Source organism: Ochotona princeps, chromosome 16 (genome assembly GCF_030435755.1).
Source record: "Ochotona princeps isolate mOchPri1 chromosome 16, mOchPri1.hap1, whole genome shotgun sequence".
Classification (NCBI taxonomy): domain Eukaryota; kingdom Metazoa; phylum Chordata; class Mammalia; order Lagomorpha; family Ochotonidae; genus Ochotona; species Ochotona princeps.
Window position 1 is genome coordinate 21661139 of NC_080847.1, and position 23108 is coordinate 21684246.

A 23108-nucleotide genomic window follows, 5' to 3' on the forward strand; every position below is an offset into this window, starting at 1 on the left:
TGCTTCCTAGGAATGCACTGGTCCTGCATGGAGTAAGGGAGGACTCCCAGTCTCTCATCATTCAGTTGCTTTGCTGAGGTGGGGAAGTGAAGAGTCCCTCCTGCCGGGGACACCAGCCAGCCCCAGCCTCCAGAGGGGCAGTGGCCCCAGCCTCTGGCGCAGGGGGCAGATTTAATCTTAACCAGACTTCTCACCACAAGGCACCTGACAGTCCACAAGGCACCCTGGAAGGCATGGGATAGGGAGTAGGTACCTGGTCAGGAGGCCAAGGCTGGAACTTGGGCTTGGACTTGGGCTCCAGTGGGAGGCCAGAGCCCAGGCCCGTTGCTCTCAGCCATCTCTCTGGCTCGATTTTCTTTGGGTCAGCTCCTTTGTTCCGTCTCTCTCTCCCCACAGCTACTGCAAACAACAAACCTGGGTCTGGTCAGAGATATTTCCTTGGCCAGGGCCCTGCCAGGTGAAGTCAAACTCAAACATCTACTCAGCCAATGCATATTTATTGAATCATTTGTGTGGTTGTTTGGCCTGAAGTATTCCAGGCCTTGTGCTGGGAGTGGGCAGATGAAGAAGGCATCAGGGTGGGTTCCTGCCCTATGTACAGGCTGTGGCGATGATGCCCACTATCTGCCAGGGAGTCCTCACCCTGCTTAGATGCACGCATGAGGCAGGTACACAAAGCCCTGGACCAATTGTCTCCCACCCTGATAGTGACAGCAGGTCCAGGGTCAGTCACATGCCTGACCTTGGGGTGGGGGATCAGGTGAATGTGGCACAGCTCTCCTGGGTACCCTGTGAGATTCAGTGTCCTGCCAGGCACCTGGTGGGCTAGCAGCCTGTGAATGCTGGGGTCTCTTCCATGAAGATAGGTGCTGGAGCAAAAGGCAAAGACCCCAGGGCAGCTCCATGGGAGGAGGAGGGGGGGTCCCAAATAAGCGTCCAGTTCACAACTCTCTCCAGGCTGAGTGTCCATTGGGTACAGTCTGTCCTTGGGTATGGCTGCAGGGGACATTGGGAAATGCGTAGGAAGAGCCAAGGCTCCTTAGGGACTGAGCCAACTACATGCTCCCCTCTTTGGTTCAGACCCCTACTGTGCTCAGCTGGTGGGCATTGGCCAAAAGAAGCTTCCTGGTGACACAGGCAGTGGTACTCTGTGCTGGTGGGGGTCTCAGGATGACGGGAACTTGGCCTCCTGCAGTCTGGGTCCTTGGCCTTGTGGGCCCATGGACATGTCTGAATGGGACTCAACAGGCCACCACATGCCAGCTGTCTCCTGGCCCCTCCCTCTGAAGCTGCATGGCACCAAGGAAGAGACTGCAGCCTGGAGGAAGGTGGGGAGCCACCCGAGATGACCCAAACAGCCAGTCACATCTCCAAAGCAAGGCCAAGGGCTCCTATTCAGGTGATGAGAACTGGGCCTGGTCCACCCGGGCAGTGCCAGAGGAGGAGGAGTTGGCGCTCTGACGTGGCAGGTAGAGCATGAAAAACCAGCAAAAGATGAAGACACCTACAAACAAGGAGAGGGCCTGGCTGAAGCTGGGCTGCGGCTGACACCGTGACATAGCAAGCTGATCTTCCACTTCGGGATCAGCTCACTTTTGGCCATTGAAGCCACCTGGGGAGTGGACCAGCAACTAGAGAATCTTTCTTTGTCCTCTCTGTAAACTCTGCCTTTCCAGTGAAAATAAATAAATTTTTAAAAAGAAATGTCAGGGTCCTTGTTGAAGCTGTCACATGTAGCCTGTCATTTCAGGGCACAGCTCTCCCCAACTGTGAATGTCTGGGGTTTTCCAGAGGTGAACTCAGGGTTTGTCACAGGCAGGGACAGCAGCAGACGGCTTCCCGGCAGTCATTTCTGTCAGTGCTGACATTTCTGCCGAACCTGGGCTCCCCTACCTCTCAGGGACTCCTGGTGAGTAGCCCAGGGCTTGATGAGCATCACAGGAATTGAGGGACCCACTGGAGCATGGATGGAGCTTGGATTCTAGTCCCAGCCACTATACTACACAGCCTCATGGTCCCTAGGAGCCAGCCCTGGTCTTGAGGGATCATACGTGTCACAACAAGGAAGCCTTGGCTCCTGGTGACAGCCCAGGACAGGTGAGCTATTTCCCTCACTGACAGGTGTGTGAGACATCTCTGTGAGGAGCAAGGGCAGCAGGTGCAGGAAGGGAACAGTGACTTCTATTCTCAGCTCCGCCCCTCTGCCGGGGTCTCAGTCACTTCCTTGCTACCTCCACAGTGCTTGAAAGACAGAAAGTCACAAGACCTTGACTCCTGCTCCTAGCTGATTGGACCAGAGGTGGCCATCTGACTTGGAAGGTCACTACGGTGGAGGCTACCACGTGGAAAGCACGGGTGGAAAGGGCCATCAGGGAAAGAAGCAAGGAAGGAGAGACAGAGTTCTGGGGACCCAGATGCAGAGAGCAGTAGCTTTGGTTTGGGTGGTATCCCTGGACGTAGGCTAGTCTGGCTGCTGGGTATTTAAAATCTCCCACTTGACATGAGCAGCCCAAGGGGACTCCTGCCTCCTGCCAACCATACCCTCTTTCCCCGCTGCCCTGCACCTTCTTGGGTGCACCTGGCCTGCGAGGCTCACCTTGCAGTGAGTTGAGAAGTGCGAAGACATAGATGGTGGAGAGACCCAGGGGTGTGAGGATGGCTAGCCCCCACGTCATGCCCACAAGGCTTGAGAGCCCCAGCACCGTGAAGACCGCCTTCCAGCTCTGCCCCTCCTGCTTGCCTGCCGTGGCACTTGAAAGAGTACAGATCTTCCATGCCACCAAGGCCAGGACCACAGCGCCAAATAGGAAGGTGACCAGGAAGTAACCATGGACAGTGACATGGAGGGCAGTTTCTTCATGGAACCAGCACCTGCAGGAGGGGATGACCATGGTGCCTAAGAGAGGCTGTGTTCTCCCACAGCAAGCCCCAGAAAGTCTCCTCCAGGGGGACCTTTGCCCTCCCCTACCCCCACTCCCATTCCCCACATTCCTGCTGGGCATGGAGTTGCCTGCAGGCACCCTGCCCCAGTGGCACCCAAGGGCTACATTAACCCCAAAACCTGCTCTGTGTGTCCTGCTCTCAAAGACCTTTGGAAGGTTGGACATAGGCATTCAGAATTCTGCTTCTCTTACAAAGTCAGCCTCCTGGCTACTCCATAGACACACTCTGCAGCCCCTTAGACATTCAAGTGACCCCTAACCCACTGCCCTCCCAGCCACTGTAGGCATCTCTGTGACCCAGTCTGTCCTGGGGCCCCTGCTTTCCCAGGTCCTGGGTACAGGTGCTAGCCACTTCTGGTTCAGAGCCACAGGCACAGAAGCAGGCGCCAGAGAAGTGAGGGCAGGCTTGTCCCTGGTCACACACACGTAGTCAGGGTCAGAACCTGGACTAGACTCGGGGCTGCTACAAAGGGATAGACCAGCTGCACAAGGGCACCAGGCTGAGGGGCAGGCAGGAGCTGAGGTCTGCATGCACTTCTGTTACCAGGCTGAGCAGCTGGCACAGGAGAGGTGCCATCTAGGCAAGAGGTGACTCAGGCGAGAGCAAATCATCCTAACTCCTGCTTCAGTCCCCTCTTGACAACCATCTCTTCTTCTCTGCAGCCTCAGTTTACCGCCCCTATGCACCAGCTGGATCTCAGGATCCTTCTGGTCTGACTGTAGCTGGACTCTCTCCCTTGCATCCTTGTCTTTCCCCCTCCTCCTTGCAGCTCCTGACATCACCGCTGCTCCTCCGCAGCATCACTCACAGCTCTAGCGAGGTGCGGTTGTCCTGGTCACGGATGTTGTAGAGGCCATAGCTGTTGGCACTCCCTGTGCCAATGACCACGAGGGCAGGCAGGCCTGGGGGCAAGGGGAGAGACGTGGCCTTGCTAGAACACCCTCAGTGCCAACCTCCATCAAACTCTGTGGGGTCCCCTGAAATCAGCCATCACTGATCAGCCAATACCTACCCCAGCCCACCAAGCTCAGCTTCAGGAAATAGTGCCTAAAGTAGGTGTTGAAGACCTGAATAGCAAGCAGGTAGAGATGGAAGGCTTCCAGGCACATCCAGGTGAAGGTAGTAAGCAGGAAGTAATGGAACATGGCACCCCGGGCCCAGCAGGTAGCACTGGAGCCTCCAGAGCCACTGCCCACATTGATCAAGAAGGCCAGATTCAGCAGAAGGAGGCTACTGCTCAGGGACACGTGGATCTTGGGGGGATCTTCTGACTTGAACCTCTGCCGGGAGAGCCTGCAGAGAGAGGAGTTTGGCTGAGATCCCAAGAGCTGCAGTGCCTGGGAGGTGCCCTGGCCCATCCATCACATTGTCCAACAGCTGTGACTCCACCTCCTGTGCCTGCTCCTGCAGGATCACCCATATCTGCAGTCCAGCTGAGAGTCCTGCCTCTAAGTTCAATCCCAAACTGCTCTGTGGGTGCCAGACTTACAGCCTCAGCCCTGATCTTGATGGCCTTTTGTCTGCATAGCTTGCAGACTGCTGCTGCCTCCTTACCTCCTCCAGTTCAGTCCACACTCTTCCCTATGATTCCTGGGCTCCTCCCTGCACCCCAACTCCTCCCTGCTTTCTGCCATGACCCCCTACTCTGCCTTCAAAACTCCCCTACCACCTTGCCTGCTGTGGACACTGGGTCTGAATGCCCTGAGCACAGGTTGGGCTGCAAGGTTCCCAAGAGCACTATGCAATCCTGACCCTGATTGTGAACTCAGGGGCCAGAACAGGTGATGGGAGGCAGCCAGGGGTGGATGGATGGAAGGACATAGTAGGCCTAGAGTATGTCAGGGCACAGAGTCTCTGAGAGGGACAGGGATTTTCAGAGTCATGAGCAGAGTCCCTGCCCAGTGCTTCTCAGCCAGACTTACCTCCCTCTCCATTGAGCCCCCTCTCCATATTCTTAACCCATCACATCCCTAAGGGCTTGCACCTGACAGACAGGCTCTCTCCCAGGGTTGCCTAGAGATGCTGGTGGGCTCCCATGAAGTGTCAGGCGCTACACCCTTGGGAGCTGGTGGCAGTTCCTCCCAGCACTCCCAGCCCAGTTCCTGGGGCCCAGGCATACAGATAGCTGACAAGCCATGCTCAGCTTATTGGGGTTGGAGACGATGTCCTAGGCCAGGGCTCTGCAGGGCATGAAGGTGGTGGCATGACTTACATTGAGGGGGTTGGTCTGGGACTATAGCCCGGGGTTGATGACCAAGAAAGGCAGTGGAGAGACCCAACATGGGAAACGGGGACCCCCAAGGGCTACTCCGTGTTGGTCATGGCTGAGCTTGGGTAATGCAGGTGGGAGTACCATGGACTGCTCCCACAGGCTCCTGCAAGCCAGCAGGTCTTGAACATCCCTCAGCCTGGGCTCTGGGCAAGTGAGATTTGCCCCTTCTTCTGAAAGCAGCACCAGGCATCCCAAAGGAATACCCTGCCCCCACCAGCCAGGATCCAGTGTACAGGGAGTGGTGGAGGTCAGTCCTTTGTTAGCTCAAATCCAAGAGTAGCCGCTGGACCTGGCCTGACCAATTCACCTGTTCCTTCCTTTAACCACAGAATACCCTGAAACCAGCATGAAACTCAACTCCAAGAGTACACAAGGAGTAGAACTGCATCAGCACACACACATGTGCATACACATGCACAAATTCAAGTTTCAACTGAGGAAATGGAGCAACTCGTCTCTTTCGGCCAGCAGAACCCTCTTGCATTCAACTTCTGGTTTTGGTATCATGCTACGGTTCCAGAGGGCAGCACTGCTGAGCAGGTGACACCAGATGACTCAATGCTATTTTTGCAATTTCCAGTTAGTCTGTAATTACTTTGCAGTAAATCATTCCATTCCTGGATTGAGTTCTGAATATTCAGAAAGAGGAGAGAGGGCTTTTATGTTGGCCTGAGCTGTCACAGCCATGATGTGAGCCTGTGGCTGGGAAGGACTCAGGAGGGGGAGAAGCTGTCTGGCCAGGCCCACAAGGCTGAGAGGTGGAGGAAGGTCAAGGCCCTGTTGCGGACGCCTTGGAATACCTGGACCAAGCTGCCTCAAGTCCACGGGCTTTGGGGTTTTCCCTGACTTGAGTGGCACAGGCCCTATTTCACTTAAGCCAATTGACTTGAGTTTCCACACCTGTCACTGAAGTTGCCCTCACCCTCCCTGATCTCTAATCCCATTTGCAATTGAGGGGGAGCAAAGTATGGACAGACTACACAACCAGGAACTTCTCTACCCTGTCCCTGGAAGGCAGAAGGGAAATGGCAGGAGGGGGTATTTGCATGGGGGTGTCACCCACCTCAAGGCAGTGTAGAGGACAATGGTAAAGGCCAGGAAGATGGTGGATACAGCGCAGGCCGCCTGGGAGATGCGTGTGAGGATGTGTGCGGTGGTCTGGTCCAAGATGGGCCTCTGTGGATGACCCCACAAACCAGTGTGGTCAGCACAAGATCAGGCCCATGCACCCCAGAGGCCCCAGCTTCACTGGGCAGCCCCCTCCCAGGGGCAGGCATGGGTTGGCACTAGCAGCACTGCAGGGATCTGGGAAGAGTGAGCTGTTACCAGCAGCAAGGCAAAAAATGTCAGGTGGTCGCAGCGGCAGACAGTCTTCTCGGCTTGGCACTCTGTGGAGCAGCCCTTGGAATCCCAATCTCCTGGGGAGACCGGAAGGGAGAGGCTTCACTTCCTTTCCTAGGGAGCCCAACCCCTCCCTGCCCATCTGACCCCAGGTCAGCTGGACCTTACCTTTGTCCGTGTCCCAGAACACACAGGTGAAGGTCATGTTCTGGAATCAGGGCACAGAGTCAAGAGAGAGGAAGGGGGAAGGTTGGGAGAGAAGGGAGGGGTGGGGGAGTAGCATGCTCCAGAGGGCCTGGCTTGTGTGCATGCGCATTAGGTGAAAAGCAAGACTCAGCCCTGTGGGTTACACAGGAACGTGAGCTTGCATCATCTGACATAGGCTGGACCAGTGGGTAAGGTACATAGACCATGGGGCTGGTGTGGCAGGGCTTGGGAGCATGTTGTGCACATGTGTGAGCATGTGTGTGTGCACGGTGCCTGTAGGGAACAGATTTGTGGGCAGGAGTGGGAGTGGTCCAGGGCACATGTGTATAGGACAATTGTGTGTCTCAGAGCACAGTAGTGTGTTCGGCCCCAGTGACTTCTACTGGGGATGCCTGCTCAAAACTCATGTGCCCTCTTATGCTCATCCATCCCTGCCTTCCCAGTGATGGCCAGTAGAGAGAGGGGACTCACAGGGGGCTGGCGCTGGTGGGAGAAAGTGATCTCCACGGGTTCGGCCAGCCTGGTGACAGGTGTTTTGTTCACACTCAAGCTCACCAGGCGGTTGTTCAACACGCGGCTGCCATCCTCCAGGCTGAGCCGGGGACCCTACAAGAGCAAAGGGGAAGGCAAACTATGGAAGGAACTGTTCCAACCCTCCCCAGCAGGGCGCTGCCTGCTGCTGCCTGTAGTCTGTGGCTTGGGATGGTCTCATCCTTATACTCCAGGTCAGCCAGCCACAAAACTGTGCACCTGATAGCTCTCTATAGTCAGCCTCTGAGACTTCTCTGCCCTCAGAACAAGCAGGCATGGGGCCAAGATCAACCAAGAAACCGGAGAGCAGAGGGACCTTATGGGCAGGCAACTGCACAGAACTACCACAGGTGCACACACACCTCTGGGTGAACACAGCCAACATACAGATTTAACAGGGTCAGGGGACACTTGCTTATGTGGACGAGGTCCCACAAGATCACATCAGATAGCATTTGCAAGGGCACAGCCAAGGACACACGTGTGTAGGCATGCACAAGGGCACAAGAGCATGCTTGGAACACATGCAAGGTGAAGGGTGCTGGTGTGTGGGTTGGCTTCAAGTCCAAACACTCCAGAGATGGATGGCTGCCCTGGCCCATTGCAGCCTTCAGTGGCCAATGCAGGTGGGCTAGCATGTGGGGCCCTGGCAAAGCCTGGAGCACCCCTGTGTCCCCAACAGGCTTCTCCTCACCTTGAAGAGAGTCCCCAGGCCTACGTTCAGAACCATCAAGACCAGCTGGACGACGGACCTGTTGCCTGGCAGGTCTCTGAAAAAGCTCTTGGGAAATCGGACTCCATCAGGGGGCTTGTTCTCGCCCTTCATCACCCGCCTTGGAACCTGCAACCACAAGCCCAGCAGCTCCCATCTTTACCCAAAAATTATCCCCACCACCGCAAGAGTCCCCACCTCTACCAGTACAGTTGGGAGGGAAACTGAGGCACGCAGGGTGGACAGGCAGCACCTGAAGACTTTCAGCTCAGAAATAGGACCTCCCAACATACTCTGAGCTTGCTCTGCATAGCCAGTGAACCCTAGGTCAAATTATAGCATTTGTGTAGACTCAGTTTTCCTAATCTGGAGAATGGAGCTGAGCAGGTGCCTATGTAACCATCAATCTGACAGAAGTGGCAGAAACAGAACAGAGCTGAGCCAGCTCAGTTTGTTAATGTGGAGAAGGTCCTAATCACCACTATGTATAGCTCAGGATAGTAACCCAGTTCAAACACTGGGAGTCATTGAGACTATTATAAACCCCACTGGTAACTATGGGCATGCTCAGTCTCTGATTTCCCTAAGACTGCAGCCCCATCCCACCTGGCACATCCTCTGTGCTGGCAACTCAGATTTGGAGCTGCAGCCCCACCCCTCATTTCCTTCTCAGCCCAGACCTTGCCCAGAAGACATGTGGGTGATTTCCGGGAACAACGAAGACCCTGTGCAGAGGGTTTGCTGCTTGTGCAATAGAATAAAGGGACCAAGAAAGGACCATGGGGTCCTTCTCTCGGGAGGCTGAGCTCCCACTGCACCTGCCATTCTCCGTGCACCTGCCATCTCACAGCTCCTCCCCATCGTCTTGACACTAAGGAAAAGCCGAGGCTCAAAAAAAAAATTCAGTTGTTCATAATCACACTTGCTGTTAAGGGGCAATGTTGGGATTTGAACCCAGACTGATATAAATCCAGAGTCTGCTCACTGAGCCCATTGGTAGCCAGGGTGCCAACCTGCCCCACCCCTCTTCCACGTGTCTCTTAGATGGAAGCGCTCATGGGAGTTTCAGACTTGGAGGAGATATTGAGCCCACTTTACAGATGAGGACTCCAGAGCTCCTGGAAGGAAATGGATTTCCTGAAGGACAGGTGATATGGTAATGGAGAATGCAGGACTAGAACCCGAGTCTCCTGACTCTTCTTCAGGGATTTCCCCTGCTGGATAACTGGGATCACTCATCCAATGAACCTACCAGGAACTTTGTGGGTGGACGGGGGAACACCTCACCTCAGAGAGCTTTAGAGAGAAGTTCAGGTCCTCTGTGGTGTTGGTGCTGAAGGTCTGGACCACAGCTTTGACGAAAGGCAAGTCCACCCTGTGCTTCAAATTCTGCACCAGGTACTTCTCATAGTTGAGCCAGTAGCTGCAGGGGCCAGGGGTCAGGGGGAGGCCAGGATTTTGTCATCTAAACCATCTACCCATCAGGCTCCTGGGGTGATAGGGCTGACCCAGAACACCCAAATGCACACCCTGGAGTTGCTGTGGGAGGGAGGACAGCCTGGTCCCAGGGGGTTCCCAGCTGGAGGTCTCCGAGTACATGAGGGGATTGTCCTTTTGTCATAAAATAGTTACAACCATTCTGAAGTGTATAATTCACTGGTATCAATACACTCCCCACATTGTGCAATGGTTACCACTATCTAGTTTGTCATCATCCCAAACGGAAACCACGTACCAATTCAGTAGTCCCTCCCTGGCTACTTCCTCCAGCCCGTGGCAACACTAACCAGCTTGCAGCCTTTGAGAATTGCCTGTTCAAACCATTTCATACACATAGAAACCCTACTTCTTGTATTTAGCACAGCATTTTCAAGGTTTATCTGTTATAGTGTGCTTCTGGGCTCTGCTCATTTTCCTGGGTGAATACTATTTCATTGTAAGAATAGTCCACATTCCAGGTACTCATCCTTTGATGGACAGCAGCGCCATTTCTATTTTTTGACTATTATAATACTGCTATGAATATCTATGCACAAACTTTGGTTAGAAAGACTTGCTTTAAGTTCTCTTGGGCATCAATGTTGGAATGGAATTGCTGGGCCTTAGGGTAATCCTAACTTCATGAGAAATTATTGTTTTGCACAGTGGTTGCACCAGGTTATAGTCACACCAGCACTGTAGGAGGGATACAGTTTATTCATCTCCTTACCTGCACTTGGGGTTTTTGCTTATATGTGTTTTATATATTATTTATATGTTTTTTGCTGTTTTTAATTACAGTCATTTTCCTGGGTATGAGATGGTATCTTTGGGGAAGGTTTTTCCTTTTTGTATTTTGAGAGAGATCTTTCAGCTGCTGGTTCACTCCCCTGATCGAGGCCAGCAGCCAGGTCTTTCCACATGGGTGGCAGGGGCTCAAGCACTTGGGCCATCTTCTGCTGCTTCTCCCAGGTCATAAGCAGGGAGCTGGATCAGAAGTGCAGCAGCCAGGACCTTAACTGGCACCGATAAGGGATGCCGGCATCACAGCCATCACAGGCTTTACCTGCTATCCCACAATGCTAGCTTTTGTTATTGTGGTTTTACAATTTGTTTGGGGCCAGCATGATGACTCAACTGATTAACCCTCTCCCTGCAAATGTTGGCATCCCATATAGGCTCCATCTAGTTTGTGTCTTAGCTGCTCCACTTACGATCCAGCTCTCTGCTTATGGCCTGGGAAAGAGGCCTTGGAACACTGCACTTGCATGGAGACCTGGAAGAGGTTCCTTATTCTGCCCTCAGATCAGCTCAGTTCCAGCCACAGCAGCCATTTGAGGCATGAACCAGCATATAGAAGATCTTTCTCTATGTCTCTCCTCTCTGTAAATCTGCCTTTCTTATAAAAATAAATAAATCTTAAAAACAAAAAAACAAGACTACTTATTTGAGCAATACAGAGACAGGCAAAGAGAGCTCCCATGTGCTGGTTCACTCCCCAGATGCCCACAATGGTTGGGCTGGGCCAGGCTGAAGCCAGGTGCCACAAAATCAACCCCAATCTCCCACATATGTGACAGGGCCCATCTACTTGAGTCATTACCACAGCCTTCCAAGACCTGCATTTGCAGAAGGCTGGTGTCAAGAGCTGGAGCCAAGGATCAAGCCCAAACACTTTCTAAAGATTTATTTATTTTTATTGGAAAGTCAGACATATATAGAGAGGAGGAGAGACAGAGGAAGATCCTCCGTCTGATGGTTCACTCCCCAAGGGACCACAATGGCCGGTGCTGTGCCGATCCGAAGCCAGGAACCAGAAGCTTCTTCTAGATCTCCCAAGCAGGTGCAGGGTCCCAAGGCTTTGGGCCATCCTCCACCTCCTTGCCAGGCCAGTAGCAGAAAGCTGGATGGGAAGCAGGGCTGCCGGGACCAGAACTGGTGTCCATATGGGATCCGGTGCATTCAAGGCGGGGACTTCAGCTGCTAGGCCACTGCACCGGGTCCTAACCCAAACCCTCTTAACCACCTCAGCCATGCCATGCCTCCCATTGTGCTTTCATTGGCATTTGCCTAGAGGCTACTGATGCTAAGTATCTCTTTGTATTCTTTTTGGTCTTTACATGATTTGGAGGAATCTGAGTATTTTTAACTGGGGGATTATTGTGTGCTTGAGCACGTACTGTAAGTACATGTACTGAGTGCTAATTGGATATTGGACATACAGCCTTTGAATCAACTATATGGAGAAAGATTGTCTCTCCCCTCCCCACTCCCCATCCCACTAGTCTTTGTTTTGCCGCTGCTCCAACTACCTGAAACTAGCAGTCAACGCTCTCTATGGTGCTGAAACCTTTTGTGTACCAGAAGAAGGGTCTGGGGTGATGAGAGAGAATGCCCACTTCTCACAGCAATTTACACACTCTCAAAAAATCATTAAGAGGGCCCGGTGCAGTAGCCTAGTGACTGAAGTTCTCACTTTGCACACGCCTGTTCGTGTCCCAGAAGCCCCACTTCCTATCCAGCTCCCTGCTTGTGGCCTGAGAAAGCAGTCAAGGATGGTCCAAAGCCTTGGGACTCTGCACCCATGCAGGAGATCTGGAGGAGTTCCTGGCTCCTGGCTTCGGATGGGTGCAGCTCCGGCTGTTGAGGCCATTTGGGGAATGAATCAGTGGAGGAAGATCTTCCTCTGTTTTTCCTCCTCTCTGTATCTCTGATTTCCCAATAAAATAAATAGATCTTTTTTTAAAACATCACTAAGAAAAATTCAAACAAATCACAAAACAGTGAAGGAAAGAATTGAAACAGTACTTACAAAAAGGATCTTAAAATTGCACATAAAGACATACAGGGTGTTACGCTTCAGAGTTAGCAGGGAATTTAAGTCACTAGCAGATACACAACCAACCTGCCAGAATGACTAATATGAAAAAGTAGATTATATCAAGGGCTTCCAAGGCTGTGGGGGAAGTTAGAGCTATTTCAACCTGCTGGTGAGCACGGCGCTCGGGTCAACCTCTTTGGAAAACTACCTGGCAGTTGCTATCACATGCCTTTACCTAATGCACCAAATTGTGCCTAGAAAAATACCACACAAAATTATGCATGTTCACCACACTGAACTATCAAGAATAAACATAGGGCCCGGCGCCATGGCCTAGCACCTGAAGTCCTTGCCTTGAACGTGCCGGGATCCCATATGGACACCAGTTCTAATCCTGGCAGCCCCGCTTCCCATCCAGCTTCCTGCTACTGGCCTGGCAAGGAGGTGGAAGATGGCCCAAAGCCTTGGGACCCTGCACCTGCTTGGGAGACCTAGAAGAAGCTCCTGGCTCCTGGCTTCAGATCAGCTCAGACCCAGCAGACAGAAGATCTGTCTCTCCTTCTCTCTAAAATCTGACTGCAGTGAAAATAAATCAGTATATAAAAAAAAAACCTAAAGCCCAAATATTCATCAACAAAAGAGACGACTGGATACAGATTTCTGATTTCTGTGAAAATACAACCAAAAATTCAGGAAGAGTGAAATTAAAAGATAAATTTAGGGGCCAGCACCGAGGCATAGCAAGCTAAGCCTCATCCTGTGGCATTGGCATACCGTATGGGTACCGGTTTTTGTCCCAGCTGCTCCCTTATGATTCAGCTCCCTGCTAATAGCCTAGGAAAGCAGCAGAGGATGGCTCAAGACCTTGGGCCTCTGAACCCATGTGAATGACCCAGAGGAAACTTTAGCTACCAGGCTACTGCAACAAATATGTAATACTTTGTCATAAGAATCTCATTCAAATAGTAGTATATATTGAGCTCCTACTGTTTGCTAACAACTCTCATTCAATGTCAACAACCACCTAGGGGGAAGGCATGAGAGATCAGGAACAATGGCTTTAGAAGACAAAGTAACAATGCAGTTAACTAAAGAGGGAGAACTGCTAATGTGTGTGAATTACAGATTTGGTGGAGTTCAGTGATATTTTTGTCCATTCTACAGATGGGCAAATTGAAAGACAACCTGTCTGGAATCCAATGCCACTGTTAAGCAATGGCTGTCTGATCCTGCAAGTCTCTGTCACAGCCTTCCAGATCTAGGCTTGCACTTGATTTTGCTACTTGCCTGCTGTGTAATCTAGGTAAATTACTTAGCCTTGAGCGCCTTGGATCCATGGGGTTGCTAGGCAGGGTTTGGAAGTGCTGGTTGGGAACAGAAGCCAGAGAGCCTGTCTGTTCCCGAAGAGTAAGGCAGCCCAAGGCAAAGCCCCTGAATAGCTCTGGGGTCGGGCGGGCAGAGCCACGAAGCTGCCAGAGCAGCTGAGGACAAGGATGGGGGCATTTTCAGTCCACAGAGATCACGGAATTCGGTCTATTTATGCTCCCGCCCTCTCTGGGGTTCATGGGGGGCATTTCCTTCCTTCCACAGGTATCTGCTGAGCACTGGCCCACAAGTCAGGTGCTTTTCTGTGTCCCCAGAAGTTTCTGCCAGCTTTGATCAGATTAGATTAGATTAGATCAGATTAGATCAGAGTAGGTTAGAGCAGGTGAACTAGTTTGGGAGATGACTTCACAATGTCATCTAAACTTCTCAGTCTCAACCCACACCTCAGGTTCTTGGGCTCCTGGCTCCACATCATCTGACCTCCCTGACCCCTCATCCCTTGCCAGGTGCACCTGTCAGTTTGCCAGGTCAGCCCTTCACTCATTCCCAGGCCACTGCAGTGGCATTGACCTATTTCACCCTGCTGCCTCCTGCATCCCCACCCCTGGGTTCTCTGCTAAAGCCTGAACAATCTTATAAAATGTAAAGTGGACCCCATTCTTCTGTGCTTATAAACATCATTTCCAGGTCCAAGGTGGTAGCCTAGCAGCTAAAGTCCTCTCCTTGAATGCACCTGGATCCCATATGGGCGCCTGTTCTAATCTCGGCAGCCCCACTCGCTTCCCATCCAGCTCCCTGCTTGTGGCCTGGGAAAGCAGTCCAGGATGGCTCATAGCCTTGGGACCCTGCACCCATGTGGGAGACCTGGAAGAAGTTCTGGGCTTCTGGCTTCAGATCAGCTCAGCACCGGGCATTGCAATCACTTGGGGAGTGAATCATTGGATGGAAGATCTTCCTCTCTGTCTCTCCTCCTCTCTGTATATCTGACTTTCCAATAAAAATAAATAGATCTTTATTTTAAAAAAATCATTTCCAGGGAGGGCAGGAAGGTGTCTGGAACCATAGCTAAGCCTGGGTTTGGATCCAGCTCCACTTCAGATACCAGCTCACTGCTAATGTGCACCCTCAGAGGCAGGCTCCTGGCTTCAGCCTGGGCCAGCCTAGATGTTGTGGACATTTGAGGAACGAGTGGATAGAAAATCTCTCCTTCTCTTTCTCTCTGCCTTTCAAATAAAAATAAATTAATAAAAATTTTAAAAACCAATGCCTATTTCCCTGTCCTCCCACATTGTTGTAGCTCCCACAACTCGTCCCACCTCAGCCCCGGTCTAGATGAGGCTGCTTAAAAAGATTCGTGGGAAACGTGGGTTTATGACAGAACTAAACACAAACTTCAGCAGTTTTAATTCCACTCCCATAAACTTTAAGTCATCCTGGACTCCCATGCTTAGTTCTGTATCCCTGCCCCCCTTCACAGCAGGGAGCGTGGAGCGTCTCATATGCTCCCCTGGCACTTACAAATTCTGCTGCCTGGGCTCAACTGGAAAACTCCTATACACACCTCAAAACCTTTCCATGGGTTGCCTCTGTGGGAGCCTCGGCAGCCTTTTCTCCTCCAGGCTAAACTGGCACCCTACCCATCGTTCTGTTTGCTAGCACCTGGGATTACCACCGCTTGGATTTGGATAGGGTGGAGTGAGCGCCACCCCGTGGGTCAGCTGGGTCCCCTGATTCCTGGGCAGGAGGGAGATGTGAGAATCAAACAGCAAGCAGGGAAAAGTGAGTGGGAGCAGCAGCATTCTCCAGGGCCATGGGGGCGCCTGCCCCTCACCCCACCCTCTTCCCAGGAGCTACAGGCTCCCCTCCACCGACTGCAGCACCTCACCTCTGCAGGCTCCCCTCGTTGCACGACTCCTGGTGCCTCCGTTGACACTTTGCAAAGCACTGGGCGGTCTCCTCCAAGGAGAAGGGGTCGTACTGGCCTGCACCCAGGATCCCCAAGCAGACGTTTCTTGGCTTTTCAATGGGCCTCTGACCTGGGGTTGCACAGTGTGAGTGGTGGGCTGCGTGGGGTGGAGGAACAGCCACAGTGGGAGGAAGTTCAAGCTCCAGAGCCTGGTGGTGTGTACAGGCTGGAGCCAGCTCTGTTTCCCTGGGCTCCGGTTTGTCCCTGGACCACAATGGATACCACTCCGTGACCTTGACACCTCCCAGGGCTGTGCGATGTTTTGGGCCAAGTACATGCAAAGGGCTTGGTATCTGGCTTTGCGGACACAAAGTCCCCCTATTAGGTGCGATGGCTCCTTTCCTTTCCCACCCGCTCCAGGAAGCTGTGCTGTCACACCTCATGAAACCTTTGCAACAGGAGCTCCCAGTGTAACACTTGGCCCTGTACAGCCCGGGTTTGCCACATTCTCTCACATCAATGTTACAACCCTCACAACCACCTCCTAAGTGCTTCAGCAGAGGATGTAGCCAGCAAAGGCCCCTGGATCCCAGTGTGGTCACCAGCTAATCAGAGGCTGCCCCAGGATTACAGTTTTACCATGGTGACTTCTAGATCAGTTTCCCTTGACTTAATACTGGAATAGAGTGGAAGTCTCAGGCTACCTGATGGCTGTGTATTCTCAAGCAAATTACTTAAACTCTCTGAGCTATGGTAATCTCATCAGCAAAATGAGAGCTTGCATACCTTCCTTGCGAGTTCTGGGGGTTGTGGGGGAGATGCGACATAATACACATAAAGCATGCAGCCCACGGTGGAGGTGCTAAGAGTGTTACTACTTATTCCAGCAGATGGGGAGTTCATTCTAAGACTGTTTATATGATGAAGCATCTGCTGTGGAGGCCTGGATGTGTCTCCTTGTATTTACTGATCTTTCAACATAGGTAACACGGGCCTCGAGTTTACCTCCTAAGCCATGCATGAAGACACGGAATGAGAATTGTAAGCTCCTCTCCCTACAGGTCCCAGGCCACATGCTGGCGTTCACCTCCTTCAAACTGCATCGCTTCCCAGAAATACCCCAGGCACACAGCACCATTTACATGCAGATCTTTTCCATGTACCTCACAGGGTCCCTAGGGGTGCATCTTGAGGAATCTTCCCATTCTTCACAGAGAACATGTTTTGCTCTCTACACAGCTGAAACACATCGCAGCCCTCAGAGAAGGCAGCTCTACTAGACCTCTAGGTTCCTTAGGGGCAGGGGCCACTTAGTGCCTGCCTAGGGCCTGGCACAGAACAGAGGGGCACTACTGATGTCATGAATGCATGAGTGAATGAGTAAGTAGGCAGGCAAATGGCAACTAACGCAGGCAGATCCACTGAGGGAGACACCTCCTCTCTCCATACAAACCTCCCCCAAGGCTGTAGCCTGTCCACCACTGGGGTCCCCACCTGGCCAGAGGGGAAAGGTCACCACCCGGGAAGCATAGAGGGTCCAGTCAACACATGGTACAATGTTTGCAACTGGAGGAGGGGCTTGGGATCCCGTAGTGTCTGTTGACACCTGCTAAGAGCCACTATCCACCAGTCAGTTGGTGAGCCCCACAAACGTCACTGGCCCTCTCTATGCCAAGGCCTCCCCAGCCAATGGTGCTGCCATTTTCCACCTGTCTGGAGGCAAAGGCTGAACTTGGCTTGCAGCTGGAATCCCCAGTTCTGGAAGACCAGAGGAGTTTAAGCCCAAATAGGCTGATGGGTGTGGCCAAGGTCACAGGCCCACACACAGAATAGATGCACTGAGGCACCCAGAGCTAAGCACCCAAGGAGCCAAAACACGGAGTCACCATGGCACACTCTAAGGCACTCTGGGAGGGAGCAGGAGAGCCCAGCCCCCAGCAAAACTGATCAGGACTGCTGGGCTTACCCAAAGAGCTAAGCTCGAGTGGGTGCTGGGGCAGTCAGCGCAGGCTCCTCGGAGGACACGTTCAGACTTTTCTAACTATTCCCTCTCCTGCCCCATCCCCGGGATCCCCATCCCCCATCCCCCTCTATCTGCTGCAAAGGCTACCGTCCACAGCAAGGTCTCCCAGGCCTGGCAAGAGGAGACTGGGAGCAAGTCACTCACCTGAGGCCAGGAGCAGGAACAGGAGCAAGACACCTAAGAGTCGGGGAGTCACCATCATGGCTGGGCTGGCCCACTCTCGCTAGTCTGGCGTCTGGCCCCTGGTCCCAGGCTCTCTCTGGCTGGCCGCAAGCCCTACCTCCCACCCACAGCTGCTTCCTGTGGCCTCCTGGGCTGGCCTTCCTGCACAGTGATGCCACTAGTTAGATTGTGAAAGGTAAGCGGGGGTGGGGGGGCTTTGGGGGGAAGGGATGGGCTCTCCGCACCCCCACTGTCCGAGCCCCTTGGGGACTACTGAGAAGGAACACAGGCTTTGGAATCAGGCCCTCCTATTCCAACCCTCCCTTCAGGAACCTAGAGCCTTTCTGATAAAGTTTTCATCTCCATAAAGCAGACATGCATGAAGCTGCCTACTCGACTGGATGATGGTACTGGACTCAGCCTAGTGCCTGGCTGCACAGATGATGGAAAGGAAGGTATAGGTGACACTGCTGGTGCCTGGAGGAGAGGAGAAGCCAAACCTAGGAGTGGGAGCCTTCCCCGTCAGACTAGGTAATAGGAAGGAGGGAAAGGCAGGATGGCGGGCAGACAGCAGCTTGGGCCCCACCCAGGTCATGCTCAGGCCCCCAACCCCAGCAGGGTATCTGTCCTGGTCACTTCCTGGCTGAAGGACTCAATGAGCATCAGACACCTGGAGTCTGTCCAAGTCCATGAAGCCCTTGTGACCATTAACAATGATTTTGTGATAACCAGGACTAGGCCACCACAACCACCATCCCCCAACTGGACAGAACAGGAAGAGGGGACAGCCCACAGCCTGATGCGGCCGTTGAGATGTCAGCAGGTCAAGTGCACACTGGTGGGATGGGGAGGCAACTTTGACCTGGGCCTATTTTCTTCCTCCTGTAGAGTCCAGACAGGACTAGGTCCCAATCAGGCCGGAGAGCTTGGTCAGGGGGAGGATGGTACTGGGTCACTCCTGGGCTGAGGAGGGACAAGCAGGTAGGCATCTGGCATGGAGCAGCAGGTCAGGGCTGAAGGGCTCTGACACCCAGAATTTCCTTTGCCAGGAATGTTGCGGGCCTGGCTCCCTCCCTCCCACCCCCGGGAGGAGATGCTGTGCAGGACAGTGAACTTGGCATACAGGGTCCTCACACAGGTTCCCAGAGAAGGGAGCTCCACTGACTGGACACACAGAGACCAGCCCACACTGGCAGCTGGGCAGTGGGAGGGGAATACCAGCCCTCTCTGCAGCTCCTTTCTGAAAGAACCCCATGCTGTCCCCACCAACTCACCCATAAGGGCCCAGGGCCTGATCAGGCACCACTCACACAGCCCTGGAACCCTCATGTCCTAGGGCAATGGAACTGCAATGCCCCTTCCTGTCTACAGCCTGTTGGGTGCCCCCATCCAGGGCTTGGCAGAGAAGAAACGGCCCGACCCACAGACCACCTCTCCCCACCACAGCTGAGCCAGCTCCAAGGCCAGACCGGGAGATTCTGCAGGTGGGAGGGCTGGGTTTGTGAGTGATGCTCTCTGCCTGTGGATGGGTTGGGGAATAGGCAGGAGGTGCCTCAAGGCCTCCCCCAGTATCTCGGAGCTGAGGCCTGTGAGGAGGGGAGCTGCCTCTGACCCAAACCCCCAAAACACACACACACACACACACACACAGCAGCCACATCAGGCCACAAGTGGATTTGGGGAATAACAGATTTGGCCTCTGTCTTTAGGAGTGGGGCATGTAAGAGGAGAAAAGGAAGGTTTGGGAAATGGAGAGGCACCAGGGGTTCCCATCTCTGAGGTCCCTGGAGACCCCACATTCACATCCTGCCAGGGAATGGCAAGATTACCCTGGCCGCCAAGGAGGCCTCGCTCCCTCCCTGTCCAACTCTGGCTTCCCCTGCATTGGCAAGGACAGGCAAGAGCCAGCGGCTCAGGGGAGAAAGTGCACACAGGCTGGGCCTGATTTCCATGGCCCCAGCATCTTACTCCTGGATGCAAATGGCAAGACTCAAATGCATGTCAACTAGGAAATCTGCAGCACTCTGTGGCGGTGGGCAGGGAAAAGCAGGGCAGTGGGGAAGAGGGGCAGGGAGCTGGCAGAACAAGACCAAAGGCTGGGCTAGGAGGAAGTGTACCCATGTGTCCCCACCGCCTATCAGCCTCACGTCCTCATGTGAGCAGCCAAGAGGTGAAGTTGGCCTTGTAGCTGAGCTCCTTGGCTGCAGAATGATGCAGTAACCAACACTGGAACGTCGGGGGATTTCACAGCACAGCCTGGGTTCCTCGTTTCTTACAGAAGACAGTCTGGCCTGGTGGTGGTGGGGGTCTCATCCCTAATGCTGCCCTGGCAGCAGAGTGTGTAAGCTCCAGTTTGTCACAGACCCCATCACTCTCCGTTGCCTCTTCAGTGCACACACCAAGTTGCCACATTCTTGCCTTTGCCCCGGCAGCTGGGATATCTGGTGGCTTCTTTTTCATGCACCATCCTCCTCTCCCATGCACATTTCCTGATTTCCCCCAGCCCAGGGCAGAAGATGTGTTCACAACCCTATTACCAGAAACACCAGGAAAAAACTCAGAGAAATTTCCTGACATGCTCACCCAGGACGTTAGCCAACAGTGACAGCTGATTTATTTTGGTTCTTCATACTCTTCTACAGTTTCCAAATCCTCTACAACAAACACGTACTTTTCTCATATCAAAAGACAAAAGAATTCAAAAGAGTTAGTACTTTTAAAAAGAACATCCTCTCCATCCTTAAGGCTGAGAGCAAGATCAAACACCACCTCCTGCCGGAAGCCTTCCTGGGGTTCCCAGTCAAAAATGATGGCTTCCCATTCCCACACCTAAGAGTTGCCTGGGGCAGTGGTCAAGTCCCAGCTGACTAGTGCAGCTCGCTGGACAGAACAAACCAAGACAGAAGTCAAGGGTGCCTGGGGCAGGGACTCCAAGGTGACCACTCAGGAGAGCAGCAGGCTCTAGGCCAGCATGCTCGGAGGAAGAGGAGGAAGAGGAAGAGGAGGAGGAGGAAGAGGAATCTCATGTTAGTCTTTGCAGTGCTGGAACTGAAGCCAGACTGGATAGCAACACCCACGGTTCTAGCCACTACAGGGCTTGGAGAGAGGCTGGGGGATCCCCAAGGTGAGCACAAGAGTGAGGTGGCTGGCATGGGGGCCAGGTGGAGCAGGTGCAGCTGCCCAGCCCCTGTGTCTGCAACCCAACACGGCCGTGGCAGGCTCAGGCTATGCAACAAATATGAGTGTGCAGCAGGCACTAGGGGGCTCATTTGAGCACTACCCAGTAGGCAGCACTGGAACTGTGGGTCCCAGGCTGGACGGTGAGGCCTGGGGAGCCCAGAGAAAGAACAGAGAGGACCCAGGGAGAAGATGGAGGGCCAGGAAGGCTGCTGGAGAGGGAGGGCCTGGGGTCCGAGGTAGGCGAGCCAAGGCTCTGCTCTGGGCTGGGGCCTCTTCTTTCAGGGCCCCATGCTTGTGGTGATGTCACGCTCAGATTAAAACATGACCGGGCTGGAGTGGTTGTCTGGTGACCTCTGGAGCCAGTGCCAAGGCCTGAACCCCAGCTGTAGGGCTGGGCCCACACTGGTGGCCAGGAGATCTGGGTTCTTGCCAAGGTCAGCACAGCTGTAAGAACAAACCCAGGGGGCTCTGGAGCCCTCCAGGAGCCAGGACCCACAACAGAGCATCCCCCAAGTTCCCACTGGGGTGAAAGTCCTAGCCCTCCAAGATCCAGGGGACCTCCTTGAGTCCCCAGCTAAGCAGCCAAGGAGCGAACCTGGCTGCAGAAGGCATAGGCAGCATGAGGCACGGCTGCGGTCGAGCAGGTGGGTTGACACCTTAGATTCGGCTGGACGAGGTGCTGCCTGAGCTGATGGGAAGCCGGACGCTGTCTGAATTGCTCTTCAGGGGGGACGGCCCACCCCGGGCCTGCAGCCGCATGGACCAGTACCAGAGGAAGATGAGGAAACCTGTGGACAGCCAGGAGCATGTGGCTCAGTGGGGAAGCAGACCCAGGCTTTGCCCTCCAGAGCCACCTGGGCTCAGGCCCTTCCCACACCTGCCTCCTCCTTGGCCCTCTCCTCACACGTGTGAATGGTACCCACAAGACCCAGGAGCACCCACTCTGGGCATTGCATCTCTACTGTGTTCTCTCCAGGCTCATCCAAGGCAAGTCCTGCACATTACCCTTCTGTTTGCTGCACAGAGAGACTAAGGCCCAGGTGAGGGGCCAACCTGTGGTGAGCAGGCTCCAGGGTCACCGGTCCAGATGACCGGACTCCCCTGACCAGTGCTACCGCTCTGGCAGACAACATCAATGCCAATGCATGAGTCCCAAGTATATCCCACAGAGCTCTCGCCATTGCACTCATGAGAAAAGAACTCCAGGGCCTTGTAACTGGGGTCAGTGCTGAGGCACAGCAAGCTAAGCCACTACCTGTGGTGCCAACATCCCAGATCAAAATACCCACTCAAGTCCTGGCTGCTCTACTTCCAATCCAGCTCCTTGCTAATGTGCCCAGAAAAGCAATGGAGAATGGCCCAAGTGCTAGGGCCTCTGCCACTAAAATGGGAGACCTGATTGGGCTTCCAGGTCTGTGGCTTTTAGTCTTGCCCAACCCTGGCCCTTGTGATCATTTGGAGAATGAACTAGCAAATGGAAGATTGATCTGTCTCTCCACCCCCGAACTCTCTACATCTTTCAAATAAATAAAATAAATGCTTAAAATGCAGTTTAATAACTCGACCAACATTTTCCTGCCTCCCTCATCCCCAGTCCAGTTCCTTGGCAAGCCTGTGTGAGAGGTTGGCCCTGCATATGTGCGCATGTGCAGGCATGTGCACCTGTGTGCCTCTGTGGGTGTCTGAATGGTGCAGGAAAGGTGGGGGTGGGGGCAGGTGGAACAGAGGGGCCCTTTCAGCATCAGGCTGGATCCTCCAGGTTCTGACCCATTTCTGTTGTTCCAATGCACAACCTGTCCCAACCTCAGAGCCTTGGCTCCTCAGTCTCCCCCGCCCTGGGCTTCTACACCCTCCCCAGGGCCAGCTCTTTCCTGTGAGAGTGTGAAGCTTGTTATACCACAGGTTCTGAGGCCCAGCCCTGGGATGCATCACCGCTTTGTATTTCTACCCAGTGCCGAGGCTGCTTGGCCATGGAGCCCACCTGGATAGAGAGCCCTGGACCCCTCCATGGCTCACCTTTCCTCTGTGTCCTCAGATGTTGCAGTGACAGGCCTCCCAGCCCAGCCCAGACCTCACTGTACCTAGCATGGCCCCTAGATAGCTGCACACTTGCCTGTTTGCCCTGTCTTCCCCAAGAGAGCTGACCCCCCCAGACTTCTCCCAGCTGTAGCCCCTGGGCTTAGCATCATGCACACACATAGATGG

The 23108-nt window shown here is 53.6% G+C and overlaps 2 protein-coding genes across 10 annotated transcripts in view; both read right to left on the reverse strand.

The window, feature by feature from the left end:
- Positions 1 to 964: 964 nt before the first annotated feature.
- On the reverse strand, positions 965 to 17781 carry ADGRG3 (adhesion G protein-coupled receptor G3). 2 transcript variants are annotated; one of them, XM_058674687.1, is made up of 12 exons: positions 17706 to 17781; positions 15518 to 15668; positions 9294 to 9429; positions 7989 to 8135; positions 7235 to 7369; positions 6725 to 6764; positions 6542 to 6633; positions 6279 to 6391; positions 3956 to 4236; positions 3752 to 3845; positions 2597 to 2871; positions 965 to 1504 (listed from the first exon to the last, which is right to left on the reverse strand). In XM_058674687.1, exons 1-12 carry the CDS (start codon positions 17761 to 17763, stop codon positions 1392 to 1394), a joined length of 1635 nt encoding a protein of 544 aa, XP_058530670.1. In that variant the 5' UTR covers positions 17764 to 17781; the 3' UTR covers positions 965 to 1391. The 2 variants fall into 2 exon arrangements, with proteins under 2 accessions (XP_058530670.1, XP_058530668.1); XM_058674685.1 differs by having other exon boundaries at positions 15518 to 15695; positions 17706 to 17774.
- A 2532-nt stretch (positions 17782 to 20313) lies between these two features.
- ADGRG1 (adhesion G protein-coupled receptor G1) overlaps positions 20314 to 23108 on the reverse strand; it is a 33889-nt gene continuing 31094 nt past the window's right edge. For all 8 annotated transcript variants that reach the window (XM_058674208.1, XM_058674206.1, XM_058674207.1 and 5 more), the window contains one exon: positions 20314 to 21691. In XM_058674208.1, coding sequence (XP_058530191.1) covers positions 21561 to 21691 — 131 coding nt within the window. In that variant the 3' untranslated portion in view covers positions 20314 to 21560. The remainder of the gene's footprint in view (positions 21692 to 23108) is intronic.

Coding starts and splice junctions, on each gene's coding strand:
- ADGRG3 (XM_058674685.1), bottom strand. CDS start 17,763: ATGATGGTGACTCCCCGACTCTTAGGTGTCTTGCTCCTGTTCCTGCTC. Junction 7,370..7,988: donor GCCTGGGGACTCTCTTCAAG/GTGAGGAGAAGC, acceptor TTGCTCTTGTAG/GGTCCCCGGCTCAGCCTGGA. Junction 4,237..6,278: donor GTCCTCTACACTGCCTTGAG/GTGGGTGACACC, acceptor CTCTCTCTGCAG/GCTCTCCCGGCAGAGGTTCA.